The sequence below is a fragment of the Pollicipes pollicipes genome, unplaced genomic scaffold (assembly GCF_011947565.3).
Source record: "Pollicipes pollicipes isolate AB1234 unplaced genomic scaffold, Ppol_2.1 Scaffold_4740;HRSCAF=5597_pilon_pilon_pilon, whole genome shotgun sequence".
NCBI classification, from domain to species: Eukaryota; Metazoa; Arthropoda; class Thecostraca; order Pollicipedomorpha; family Pollicipedidae; genus Pollicipes; species Pollicipes pollicipes.
The window spans coordinates 37,512,015-37,526,326 of record NW_023596545.1 but is presented as its reverse complement, the minus strand read 5'-3'; the positions used below and the strand labels follow the sequence as shown (position 1 = coordinate 37,526,326).

The 14,312-nt window shown below is 57.1% G+C and overlaps 1 protein-coding gene and 1 non-coding gene across 2 annotated transcripts in view; one reads left to right on the top strand and one right to left on the bottom strand.

The window, feature by feature from the left end:
- LOC119098319 (CUB and sushi domain-containing protein 3) overlaps nucleotides 1-9,566 on the bottom strand; it is a 38,415-nt gene extending 28,849 nt beyond the window's left edge. The window contains exons 1-2 of the mRNA XM_037221241.1: nucleotides 9,406-9,566; nucleotides 8,003-8,204 (exon numbers count right to left, since the gene is read on the bottom strand). Coding sequence (XP_037077136.1) covers nucleotides 8,003-8,204; nucleotides 9,406-9,481 — 278 coding nt within the window. The 5' untranslated portion in view covers nucleotides 9,482-9,566. The remainder of the gene's footprint in view (nucleotides 1-8,002; nucleotides 8,205-9,405) is intronic.
- Nucleotides 9,567-11,530: 1,964 nt separating this feature from the next.
- TRNAE-CUC (transfer RNA glutamic acid (anticodon CUC)) lies at nucleotides 11,531-11,602 on the top strand. The gene has a single exon. It is a non-coding gene; the product is annotated as a tRNA-Glu (tRNA).
- Nucleotides 11,603-14,312: the final 2,710 nt, after the last annotated feature.

The window sequence follows — 14,312 nt, the reverse complement described above, 5'->3', positions numbered from 1 at the left end:
CGCTCGCCACCACTCGGTCGGGCGGTTCGAACGCGGGCGAGGCCATCAGCCGGCGAAGACTGAGCGCCGCTGCTGCTGGAGGCCGCACTGAAGGGGTGCGGCGTCACCCAGCAGGCTCCTCCAGCGGGCCGGTCTCGGCTCGGCCTCGTAACGACGGCATGGGAAGCCTCTCAATGTCAGTGAAACTCGGGCGGAAGGGCACTGCGCCTGCTGTGGCGCCACTGAAGACGGCCGAGAGGAAGCCTAGCGAGGCCATTTAAAACGTCTTACAGGGTATTCAGCGTGACGTCGCCGCAGCCAGCCAGCCAGCCAGCCAGCCAGCCAGTCAGCCAGCCAGCCAGCCAGCCAGCCAGCCAGCCAGCCAGCCAGCCAGCCAGCCAGCCAGCCAGCCAGCCAGCCAGCCAGCCAGCCAGTCACCACAGTCGCTGAAGCGTGACGGACACGGAACCTCCTGGACTAGTCGCTGTCACGTGAATCCCAAGTTTGGCCGGCTGTCCACTCCATTAGTTCTCTGGTGCCAGTCCTAAAATGTATCGCTCTGGAACACGGCTCGTACAGCGGTGTGCGCATTGGTGAGCTACACAGGTCTACATGCACGAGGCTGTAGAAGGGATGGGTTGGATGGATTAGCACAGAATATCTCATAACGTGTTATAATGATTACCTAGTAAGTCGCATCGATGCAGAGCCGACTAGCCGTGACCGAAGCTGCGCCGTGCTGTACTTGGCGGCGAAGGACGAGCGGGGTGGTAGCGGACGTGAGACGTCATCATCATGCAGATGGTATCAAGGCGCAAACGAACAGAGCCCGCAACCGACACCCATGCAATTGGCATTAGCAGTGGATTGGAACATCCCTCTTGCATGTGTTTGGCGGACGTAGGCGCTCTGGTGATCGGGCGTCGACGAATAAGCTTTAAAAGACGGTGCTTAAAAATTGTCTGCCTTTCTGCGTGGCATCGCCCAACGACTTAAAGCAAGGAAATGTAGGAATTCGAAACAGTTCACTTCTTCGGTTACTGAAAATTCGCAACAAGCGCAAATACTTTGCATGGACACAGATGGCGATAAACTGACCTGTATCGCTATGCACTACGCACATGGCCCGATCACTCTCTGTTTAGGTCACTGTGCGTTGTATCCAAGGTCAGTTTCAAGGCGCGTGACAATGATCGCTTTCCGGTCTACTCCTTGCGCTTCCCCGGGCTCAGCAGTGCTCAGATTACGTAAGTTGCTCAGTGCATTAGCGAGAAACATTATTCGCATAGATAAGACAGTAGCATCAGACCCAACTATATCTCCATTCTCCTGGTTTTTCTCCGAGGAATAAGGCCAATACTACTGTTTTATCAATGCTGAGATTGCCTAAGGCTTGTAGCCGGTACATTACCCTGCGCCGCGCAGTTGGCTTCACCTCTATTTGTACTCGGGACCACAACACTAATCCTCGGACCGCTCGAAGACGGCCGGACCCATGGTTTACGCCCCAGAGCGTGTGATCGTCTGCACACTGAACCCACGCGTTTGCCAGTGCTGTTGCCGCTCTCCGTCCTGTCACAGTGTGCTGTTCCGTTCTGTGTTTCATCCAGCTGCCATGCTGCGAGGTGGGATCCAGCGGGCCTCCGCCTGTGTGCCTCACCGTTCCCGTACGTTGGATGTTCTAAGCTTTGGTCACGCTTGCTGTTCATCGAGCGTGGATGCGGCACTGTGGTGATGTTGCAATAATGCAGCAAACTCCTGCCTAAGCCAACTAGCTCGATGCGGAAGCTGGAAAATATGGCAGCATATCTTATAAAACTTCTGTAAATTTTTGTTGAAAATTTCAGGCGGTACGCTTCGATCGAACGACACAGACCTGTCCACAGTGTGGGTAGAAGGGCCCCTGAACCTACAACAGTTGTGATCAGTTAACGTGAAGACTTGCCCAGCCCCGAAAGAAGTTCATTGTAATGCTGTAACCTCACATGGGAACACTTTCACGCGACACAACCCTCCGACAAACCCAGGTCAAATCCAAAATCCAGATAGATCACGGAACCATGCTCAGCCGGTCCGGTGCAAGCGACAAAAACACGCTGCGTGTAAAAGCGACGTGCCTGTTCTCTCCGCCCCGTTGGCGCAAACGTCGTTCGGAAGTTCCTGTGTACAGCGCGTGCTCAGCCTCCAGACGGTCGAGCGGTCGTTGCCATAGGAGCCGCTACCACGACATCCTAGTGTCCTTCCCTCCTCGACCGCCGCTACGCCCCTCCGTCTCGAGGCATGTCGCATCGACCAGCCGCGCCGAAGTGCCACGCATGCCATCTCCGCCCCCGTTCTCGTTACGCGTCTGGGGTTTTAATGTCGCGTGCGACGCTGGCGCCGTACGCCGCTCGCTCCCTCTCGGAGGTCCCCGTGGACGTCACCGGTCGCGTTAATCAGGGCCGCCTGCCTGGCGCCTCGCTCCATTAGAGGGCGCCCGTAGGAACGCGTGGTCGTCGAGGCGGGCCGGGCCCCTCCTCACCTCCACCGCTGGTGGGGGAGAGCGACGCTTAGTGACGGCTCCCCGGCTGGACAGCCATCATTACTGTCCTCCTGGGGCGAGCAGGCCTCCAGCCACAGCGGCCCCGGGAGCTGCAGCCGTTCACAAGGCGGCAGGACGGGGGAGCGCGCGCTATTCACAGCTGATAATAAAACGGCGGCCGAATGGCGCGCCAGTAATTCGGCAGAAGTTATGAAGCGTCTGCTCAACACATCAAAAGCGGGTGTTTTGGAGGGGATGCATCGCATACATATGTGATATATGCAAAAAGAAAACCAATTCGCAGCTCGCGGCCCGTTATGCAGACAATGACGGGTCGTTACGCAAACCATGGCGGGTCGTTACGTAGACCACGACGGGTCGTTACGCAGACCACGGTGGGTCGTTACGCAGACCACGGCGGGTCGTTACGCAGACCACGGCGGGTCGTTACGTAGACCACGGCGGGTCGTCACGCAGAACATGGCGGGTCGTTACGCAACCACGACGGTTCGTAACGAAGACCATGGCGGGTCGTTACACAGACTAGGGCGGGTCGTTACGCAGACCATGACGGGTAGTTACGCAGACCATGGCGGGTCGTTACGTAGACCACGGCGGGTCGTTACGCAGACCATGATGGGCCGTTACGCAGACCATGAATGGTCGCCACGCAGACCACGAGGGGTCGTTGCGCAGATTACCACGGGTTGTTACGCAGACCACGACGGGTCGTTACGCAGACCACAAATGGTCGTTACGTGGAACACGGCGGGTCGTCACGCAGACCGCGAATGGTCGTTACGTAGATCACGAGACGTCGATACGCAGACCACGACGGCTCGTTAAGCAGACCACAACAGGTCGTTACGAAAACCACGAAGGGTCGTTACGTAGACCACAACAGGTCGTTACACAAAACCTAGCTAACCTAGATACATTTTCCAAGCAAAAGGTCCATCGGGGTCATATCAGGTCAGTGACCTTGTCTGACTTCTACAGGTAAAAATGGCTTAAAAACCTGCGACATTATCTTAGTATTTGAATTTAAAACCAGCGCCAAGAAATACACTAGGGCTGTGTTCTTCAGGCACATGGCTGATCGAGGTCATTCTAGGTCAATGTTCACACCCACCTTCAATGAGTCAAAATAAGAAGCCTGCTGACGTCCTTGTGATCACTGAATTTTAATGAACTTTAAAAACGATCCCAAATTTGATCTTAATGTTATCGCACGGCGCGGCAGCAAAACTCACCTTCAGGGCCTGAGGATACCGCTCGTGGGAGGTCTGGGTGCAGATCTCGACCGTCAGCCGGTGCAGGCGCCCAGTCGACCCTGCCGACCCCGCCCGAACCCGTGCCGACCGGGCCCGCATCGATCCGTCCGGCGGCCGTTTCATGGCCAGATGGCGAGATGAGGTGGGCGGCAGCCGGCCGGGCATACCCGCAAACCGGGTCCGCTCCCAGGCCAGACCAGCCTCTCAGGCCATACACGCATCCCAGGCCAGATCCGATTCTCAGGCCACACCTGCTTCCCAGCCCAGACCCGCCTCTCGGGCCAGACCCACTCCGCCGGCCAGAGCCGCCTCGTAAGCCATGCCAGCCTCTCAGGCCACACCCACCTCTCGTCCAGATGACACAGCTGTGCGGCGTCCCGCCTGGTCAAAGGCGACGGGAGTCGCCCGGTCAGAGGTGAGAGGAGCCGCCCAACCAGAGGTGAGAGGAGCCGCCCAACCAGAGGTGAAGGGAGCTACCCAACCAGAAGTGAGAGGAGCCGCCTGACCAGAGGAGGGGGAGCCGCCCAACCAGAGGTCAAGGAAGCCCCCCAACCAGAGGTGAGGGGAGCCCCCCAATCAAAGGTGAGGGGAGCCACCCAACCAGAGGTGAGGGGAGCCACCCAACCAGAGGTGAGAGCAGCCACCCAACCAAAGGTGAGGGGAGCCACCCAACCAGAAGTGAGAGGAGCCGTCTGACCAGAGGAGGGGGGAGCCGCCCAACTAGAGGTGAGGGGAGCCGCTCGATCAGTGATTCTCGGGCCGGGGGGACGGAGGTGGGCAAGGTCGCACCGCCGGCCTCGTCCATCTCCGTTTCGTCCCCGTCTCGGGGCCAGACGGCTGGACGCTATCGACCGGGTGGCGTGTCTGGGCCGGGCCACGTGAGCACCGGGTGGCGGCACCGGGGACGGCATGAGGGACGGCACCGGGGAGGGCATGAGGGACGGCACCGGGGACGTTACCAGGCACGGGACGGGGACGGCACCGGGGACGGGACGGGGACGGCACCGGGGACGACACCGGGACGTTACCAGGGACGGGACGGGGACGGCACCGGGGACGGCATCGAGGACGGCACCGGGGACGGCACCGGGAACGGCACAGGGAACGGCACCGGGGACGTCACCGGGGACGGCAGAAGGGACGGCACCGGGGACGGCGCCGGGGATGGCATGGGGGACGGCATCGGGGACGGCATGGGGGACGGCACCGGGGACGGCACCGGGGACGGCACCGGGGACGGCACAGGGAACGGCACCGGGGACGTTACCGGGGACGGCACCGGGGACGGCACAGGGGACGGCACCGGGGATGGCATGGGGGACGGCATCGGGGACGGCATGGGGGACGTTACCGGGGACGGCACCGGGGACGGCACAGGGGATGGCACCGGGGATGGCACCGGGGATGGCATGGGGGACGGCACCGGGGACAGCATCGGGGACGGCATGGGGGGGGGACGGCATGGGGGAGAGCACCGTGGATGGCACACCTGAACTAGGGCCAGGACGGGCAGAAAGTGGGCCGTGTACCGGGAGAGGGTGGGGGTGAGGGGACTGACACCTTATGCACGCGGTCTCCACATATTCCGATGAGCTCTCGGACCTTATTCTGATAGATCGCAGCGGTCACCAATTAACCGTCATGCGACACTGTCACGATTCGATGTAAATATACCTTTTTTCCTTTCGTTTGCCACGTTTTCCTGGTATCTGTAAAAAGTGCAATTTTGGGGCACTTGGTGAAGGTCAGCCAGGGTCACACGATCACTGGATGGGGGTACGGCAGTGTCACAGTGAGAACTGGCGGGGTCACGTGACTTCTGGATCAGGGTAGTGCTGAGTCACGTGACTTATTGGCGAACAATTGAATTTGTGAACCTTCTTCCCTTTGAGGCCAGGCCAGTACATCAAAGCAGTGTTTGTCCAATGTCGGCTCACCTCAAGAATAAAATCCTGGAAGACTGCCGAAGCATCGAGTCGCCAACAGAGCTGCGTTGTTGACGTCGTTCTCGACAACCCGTATAGTCATTAGTTACGCCATCGCGCGTGTCAAGATGTCTTTAATGAGGGGTGAGCGAGTTCGCACATCTTGGCAAAATAACGGGCTCCAGTCAGCGGCGCCTCGCTGGGTCGTGGACGTGCAGTCAGGCCAGGTCATAAATACTGAGGACGGCGCGCTATGGGCAGCGGAGGATGGCATTATTTACGTTTGTTGGCCTGTGCAGCGGATAGAGTAGTAGGTGGGTTATTCCCCCCTCCCCCCCCCCCCCCCCCCCGGTAAAAAAACGGCGAAACATGGAGCAGACACCAACAGCAGATATCAGCAATAACCCGCGAGGCCATTTGCCACCGCCAGCATGCAGTACCACTGGCTTCGTGAGAGGGACACCCGTCACTAAAGCTGTGTGCTGACGAGCGGCGGTGGCGAACGCCTGCACGCCGCACGCCCAGGATCGCACCGGCAACGGCTCGCTGCCACCAGCACCCCCCGCGCGGCGACCGCGGCGTCGCAGCGTGACCAGCGGGCCGGGCGGCAGCCGCGACCCCGCCGGTCACGCCCGGCCGCCGCCGGCCGGAGCCGCGGTCTGACGCGGGACGCGCTCCACTGACGTCACACCCGGCCGCAGTAGGCGGCCGCCGCCGAACCCAGCCCAATGTGCCGGCAAATGACCGGGATTACGGCTCGGGAAACCAACACCGTCTCATTAGCTCGCGGATTATTCAGAGATGAATGGTGAGATAGGATATCAGCACGCCGAGCGGTTTATCGAAATAAAGTGACAAACGAGATAAATGGCACCCACTGACTCAGCCGCATTGACTCCGTGACGTAGATGCGTCAACTGACGAAGAGTGATGCACCGTATGGTGAAGCAGATCTGTACTGTTCCCAGCCTCCGAGGCCGATGATTCCTGAACTCGCCAAAGACGGTTAATGCGTCTAAACTGCAACACGCAGCAATAAATAGCGCCAAACCCAATCTCCCTCGACAATGCAAATACGTTGAGCACCAAACATGCCAAACACCGGTATTAGAGCTTAAGGGGCTGAACGGAAGCAAAGGCGCTTCTAAACACACTGCCAAACAGCAACGCAACTAACGCGCTTTTGCAGCTGGGGAACCAGCTGACGCGTAAGTCTGCGCCACGAGCCGCTGATGACCGGTCGAGGGGGTTCGTCCGGGTTCTCTCAGTGACGTGATCGGCCGCGGTCGTCATCGGAGGAGGCTGCCGCTGCTGGCGGGCGGCAGGCTGACGCATGTTCAGTCCGTGCCCGTAACCCCTGCTAATAACTGAGGCCATATATTGCCGAACACCGCGCGCTGCCGAAGTGCGGATGGCGGCCGACGAAGATGAGACAGAATACGAACCAGGGCCGTGGTGAGCCTGCCGCTGGCGGTGACCGTAGCTGGGCGGGACGCCTGCCGGTTCGGTTTGCTAACCCCACGGCCCCGGTTCAGCTCACGTCATCACGGTTCCGAGAGGCAGCGTGACCGCTCTGCCCTGAACGGCTCGCTCCAGACCGCTCTGCCCTGGACGGCTCGCTCCTGACTGCTCTGCCCTGAATGGCTCGCTCCTGACCGCTCTGCCCTGGACGGCTCGCTCCTGACCGCCCTGCCCTGAACGGCTCGCTCCTGACCGCTCTGCCCTGGACGGCTCGCTCCTGACCGCTCTGCCCTGGACGGCTCGCTCCTGATCGCTCTGCCCTGAACGGCTCGCTCCTGACCGCTCTGCCCTGAACGGCTCGCCCCTGACTGCTCTGCACTGAACGGCTCGCTCCTGGCCGCGCGGCTCAGAAGCACAAACCGCCAGCCGGGCGGCGGCCGCCGCCGCCCGACCCCTCCCCGTCCGTCTACTCGAGCGTCCAAACTCGTGAGCGCGGTTCACGGGGCCGCCCTCGCACCGTACCGCACACGGCCTGGCCCCCGGGCTGCGCGCGGGCCCGCCGGAAGCAGCCCACACGGAGCTTGTGGCCGAGTCCGGTCTGAAGCGCAGACGCGCCCACCAAGCCGGCAATTATGCGGCGCGGTGGGTCGGCCGACAGCTGATGGGCAGTTGGCGGTCGAGGCGAGGACCATATGGTGTGTAATGCTCGATGCAGTGGGCGGGACCGCCTGCACCACACGGAGACCTCGCCCCAGCTCAGCGACCTGACGTCTGGTCCGGTGAGTAACCAGGTTCCGCGGAGGCCTGGTGACCTGACCTCGGAACGTGATCCGGCCACTGACCTGCGGTTGAAGCTGCTCAGCACCGAGTAGCGAGGCACGGCCGTGACCGAGGCGGACGGTGTCGGCGGTGGCGGCGGCGGCGGCTCCTGGCAAAAGTGGCCCGTCTCGTAGAACCACGCCTCGTGGATGGTGGCCATCTGGTAGAAGGAGGCGCAGCGGATGCTCACCGGGTCAGTGCTGCACTGCACGATGGCCTCGATGTCTGCGGGCAGGTCACCGGGTCAATGACCGCCACGCCCACTGCCTTGCACGCTGCGACTTCAGGACGGAAACCGGTGTTGAGGCGGGGCACCGCTGATGGACCTAAGAGGGCGCTTCTCGATGGCCCGCCCCAAAACCGCAGCCATTGTTGAGGAGCCACAGCACAACTTCCGGAGCACATTGTACGTTTTACGTTGAACTTTGCACGCCGGACGTCTGCACGTTGTACGTTGATGTTGCGCATCGTACGGTATTCGTTAACCCCCACCCCAGTACACAAACGGTCCTTAGTTGGGTTCCTCAGGATTGTGCGGGCCGCCCTGGGTCCAGCTGGACCTAGACGCGCCCCAGGTCCAACAGCAGTTAAGGTGGGTGCGTGGCCCCAGGCACGTCCGCGTGCCGTGCGGTACAGCTGCACCCCGAGACCAGCATGCTGTCGCCGGCCGTCTGCCGCCTCAGGTCTGGGAGCGGCGGCGGCATGTTCCCACGTGTCCTGGGAACCCGGACCGGGACGGACGCGCACCGCTCACGGAGGCTCATGCGGCACTGGTGCAGCGGGGCCTGCGGCGGCTATCAAGGAGGCGCACAGCCCCCCCCCCCCCCCCCTCCTCCACGCCGGGTCTGCCTACGCCTGGCTGTGCGGTTGCCGGTTCCGGCCCACTTTCGGTAATTTTTTTCCACGTTGTATTGCTGCAGTATGCCGTTTTCGCACAACAGCCAAGCAAAAACGGGCTTTTAAGAAATAACAATGGGCGTAAACACGGTGTTCGTACAAGCCGCTGGCGCCCGTTAGCGGCCCGAACACACCACAAAAACATCTGATGGACAGGTTAGATCGATTAGCACTATCACACTGAATCGTCGCCGCATACCAAATTACGGTTACCGACCTACATGGAAAGTATATGTGATTAGTTGTGACCGCCGTGGGCCGGAAGCTTGTTCTTCACAGTGCAGCGGCAAGACAGGATGAATGGTGCGACACATCAAAATGGGCTCACAGTTGCTGACGCATGACTTGGGAAGTGAGAAAACCGAAAAGTTAACGACATTCAACTGGACGATTCACTACGGTCAGTGTTTGAGGCGCACGATTGGTAGACGTACGAAAAGGCAAACCACGGTCTTTTACGACCAAGTTTCGTACAAATATGTCTACTCAGTGCAAAGAAGTTGCCAAAGAAATGATTTTCGCAACTCACCCTTTTCTTGTTCATCATCGTTCGCCAAGGTGCCATGCGCCACGACACACAGAGCCGCCACTGCCAGCAATCGCATATTCACGCACTCTGAGCATCTTGCATTACTCACGCTTCATCGACCCATTCGGATGCACGCGCACTCCCCTCCCGCGCGACGCCACCGACCAACTGATGTCTTCTGCTTCGGCGGCTGCGCAGCGCTAAGCTAAGCGGCGACCTGTGGCTTTAGCCAATTGCATAGATGGCGCCATTTTACTGCCGGACTGGTGCTGCCATCTATGAGCATCAATGAATACTGTAGCAAGAATGAAGTGCCTACAGAGCGTGCGGCGGGGTTTGAGAGCGTCTGCTGCGGCGTGATTGCGCGAATGGCATGCAAGCGCGGTCGCTCGTGGCGGGAGGGGGGGGGGGGGGGGGGAGGGCGCACAGGTGGTATGTGGCCTACGGTCCCTTTGGGTCGCTCAGGACGGACGGCCAAGGGCCCAATTGGACAGCCCGAAAGATCTGAAGGGCTGGCCGTAGGCTCCCCCGCCAGGAATTATAATGCGCCGATTTGGGACCCGCTAGAACAATGCGGCTTTAATTCGGCTAGCGACCACCAGCATTGAACAGTCAGCTTCGTGTCAGTCTGACCCTTGGGGTCTAATTGCCAAACTGCCATGAGACCGGGGCTGCGATCTGTAATGATCAGGGTAAGGGACGCAGTCAGAGCCTTTACAAGGGCGGGACACATAGTTGAGGAAGGGCACCTGTTGGTAAAATAGCCCCAAACGATGAAAAGGCCGGATATGGCCAACTTATTAATTAAGGGCACAGTTTTCTTTGATTTATCATCATTTCTTCCTGCTATATCTGGAACAAAGGCCAGAAGCTAATGAGATATCAATTCTGTTCGAAATTTAAAGTCAAGACACTAAATAAATCACGCGCTCAGCGACTGCATGTAATACATCGCCGCTGCTCTCATAATGGTTCATTGGCCTCTTTCAAAACTGATGGAATTGAGAAGTTCCGCCAGAATTTTGATATGGGTTCTACAGATCAGTTTTGAGGACCCCGCGATCGTATATTGTTGATCGAAATGGGTAAAAAATTGTATTGGCATCGCTCATCTATGTTTGCCTGGAAATGTAAAACATTCGGTCAGCAAAAAATAAGCGAGAAAAATGATATAAAGCAGTTTTGAGCATGTACGCTTGTAGATCTTTGCAACAAAAATACCGACGCCAGACATAGCAGTCTCCATAGGCAGTTCAGCGTCGGCCTCGCAGCTAACACTAAGCATTCGTCGACATGCACACGAAGATCGAGAAGTAGATTAGAAGAAGGATCGACGGGCACAGAAGATCGACCAGATCATACCGGTCATCATAGGGCTCATCATGGCCGAGTGTGAGAATGTGGTCAGTGGCTTGACGTATGATGCGCGCTAGCTTAAAATCGTTAACATATAAAAATCATGCCTGACCGTGATACGGGACACCTGTTTAATTGAACTTGTTTGCATGTACGAGAGCAATGTGTGATGCGTTATGCCTGTTTGCTTGGCATTGCTTGCATGTGGAAGTGAACCGTGACGCGTGAGGCCTGTTCACTTTCTACATTTCTCAAACAGAACACGGCCTCGAGTATCAACAGAATCCCAGCATGTTGAGAATCTCGGCACACCTGGGCGGCTTGTTGGCGAGAGCGCCCCACAGACGACCGGACTCGTTTGAAGTCCGTCCGGCCCAGGCGGTCGAGCCGTCCGTCCAGCCGGTCTTGCGCCACAAACGCCGCGGCCCGGCATGCGAAGAGGACTCATTTTCTGCAGAGAGCGATCCGTGCAGGCCGAGAACGGCACTGGTTCGATGCGACGCCGGTGGGCTGGAGCTGTGCGGCCTGCGAAAGTATTACGTCCGATGACTCGTGTTGGTTTTTACGTTGGTACGATGGGGGCAAAAGCTGGCACGAATCGCCCTGCCAAGCCGCAGTTACCTTTTGAGGTACAGTGACTGAACGGTTAGGTGACACCTGAAGACGCGACGCCGACAACATCCGTGTGAATCTGTGAACCACGAACTTGGGTATGAGTTCCACTGTTTCCACGGGACAAACTTCAGGGCTGCGGGCTGATACCGTCACCTCCCGCATGGTCTAGTGGCTAGGATACACGGCTCTCACCCGTGAGGCCCGGGTTTGATTCCCGGTGCGGGAACATCTTTTCAACAAAAGTTTTCCGAGTTTTGAGGCTGAGCTGACCTCGTCGAACGGTACAAAGGGAAGCACTCGCTTTTCGCCACATCTAGCTGTTGTCGCTCTTTACACGACGGCACTGCTGTGAGCTGTCACACTGCGCTAAGCCGGCGGTTATTCCCGTCAGCAGCTGGGATATTAACGCCTGAGATGGTGACAACGGGAGGGCTGTCCCGCCTCTCCCATCGTCACCGAATCTAATGGGCGAGTCAGTCCGAGCTCCGGTGACAGTCCACCCCTCCGGCATCTCAGCTCCGGCGTCACCAGCTGCTCCTCACGGGGGGACAGCAGCCTGGATGTGTCGGCTTCGCGCTCAGTCAGCTAGACCGCAAGCCGCTTTCCTTGGCTGACTGTTTAACCGGTCGCCCCCCCCCCCCCCCCCCCCGGCCAGCTAGTGCTCTTGGGTGGAGAAAGTCCAGTAAGGGTGTCACCGGACAGGGCGCGAGCCAGCGAAAGTCGTCCACTCGGTGCACAGCCACCCTGCAGCAGAACCAGCGCAGCGTCTGTAGCAGGGGCTGAGGCAGAAGACGGTCTGTTGTGCAACGCAGCGGGCAGGAGCTGGTCCGTGACGTAGCGGGCAGAGGCCGGTCCGTGACCGGACGCGCTCGTCCAGAAAATGTCGTGAGCGTCGTCGGCGACCTGCATCTGTGAGAAAGCTTACGTGATGCCGAACACTTCAGTTTACTTCAGCTAGCTTTGATTTGAGGTTTAGATCGAGGCTATAGCAGACTGTCTATCAGAAGAAAAAAAAGGTTATGGTAGAGCGTGTATCAGAAGAAAGGACAGAACAGGCTCTTTAAGCCCTCGCTATTTTAGGCGCTACCATTTGCTACCCTTTGCTGTGCACTTAGCCACAAATGTGTCGTTTCCACTTGTCAGCGACTGAACCGGTTGGTAAGCCAAAATGCTGTCTTCAGCCTATATGCAAGGAATGTTGGCCTTTGACATAGGCCAACCACTTGCCAAGTCACTGTCATTTCAAAGTCGGTCTACATCGACTTATGTCAGCCTCCACCTTGTATTTTATTTATGTATTCATTCAAAGTCAGTCAGTCAAATATTTATTTATATATTTATTTATGTATTTATTCAAAGTCAGTCTCCATCGAATTATGATATCTAGTCGTGGCAAACCGTCACATGCAGATCAAAGAGCGACACTGGCAAGCCCAAATGCGAATGAAAACGGGCAAATTGTGCTGGTGGGCCGCATGTTGTGTAAAACATTAAGGAGAGGTCAACATGAGACAATGACGTACGGCAACTTTTGAAAGGCACGCATGTCACCTGCATGTAAAGAAGCTGCGCTGCCAAGGGCAAAACAGTTAATAAAATTGGCGTAGTACTCACCAAGACAGCACATTATCAGAAGCCGAGAATCAAGGTCTGCTTAGTTCGGTGGATAAGCTGATCATGCTAGCTTAACCCATCCCCTCTACATTGGGCTACGGTCACATCATACCGCTGTTTGTAGATCGGTTGATGACAACATTGTACATAATAGCAAACCAGACAAAAAGCGCAATCACATAGGCGTAGGAACGTTTCAAAAAGTGGGGATCCAAGTTCAGGTCGTACTTCAGGAACTTTTTCTGGAAAACAAGGGGGAGGGCGGGAGTAAAGATGGAGGTTATCGCTCTTGATTCAAATGTAATGACCGTTATTCTAGATAGGCATCTAGAGCTGTTTCTCACTGGTGCACATTCTTGCCAATCCCCCTCATCTATGTCATTCGGGAAATAAGGCTATCCAGCTTCCCAAGATGATGGAGATTCTCCTTTGAAAACAGAGCCACAGAATGAAGGTCCTTCTGTCATATATTCCTTGTCTGACCCCTGCTCCCGTCCTTCGTCGGTAGCCACTGTCCTGGCCCGGCTGTCTCCGAATGACTGACCGCGAACTGATGGTAGGTCTGCTTTATTGTACATTTCTGGATCAGAATTGCTACTAATTGGGATGTAAAACATGTGTTGGACACATGCAACAGAGCCTTTTTCCGAATTATCTTCCCTTACGCCACACCACCCCAGAAAACTGCAGCCGGGAAGTTGCGTACTTAAGATATCAGTTGGCCCTACGGACCTTTAATTGCCCGTCATTCAACGAAGATGGCTTGATTTGCTTTGTGCGTAGGTAGGGGTTAGCCAGAGCCTTGCCAAGAGGATCACGGTGTTGACAAAAGCCCGCTTTATGGTGATCCCCTCCCACAAGAAATATCCCCGGATATAGTTTAGTTATTAACAAGGTATGCGGTTTTCTTCGTTTCATTGTTATTTTTACGTTGTAACCAGAGCAGAAACCAGAAGCTACCGTGAAATCAATTCTGTTCGCATTTTAACAAGCGCCCGGGTGGCTGGCTAGATGCTATTCGCTCGGGTGGGGGTCAATTTGACCACGCTGAGATCTCGGGAACAAAAAGAGCTAGAGACACCAAATTCACAGTGTGTGTTGATCTGTACGTGAACTCACTAATGTTAAAGTTTGAGATTCCTAGGTGATGACTTTCGGGTCTAATAAGGTCAAACAAAGTCAAATTCCACGTTGGCCTCTAAAGTGCTCCCAGAACCTAGATAACTGTTTCTAAGCAAAAGGTCACATGTTCAGTTAAGGTCAGTGACCTTGTTTGCTCTTTTGAAGGCCATGGTGGCCAAAATCATACAAGACTGCTCTGA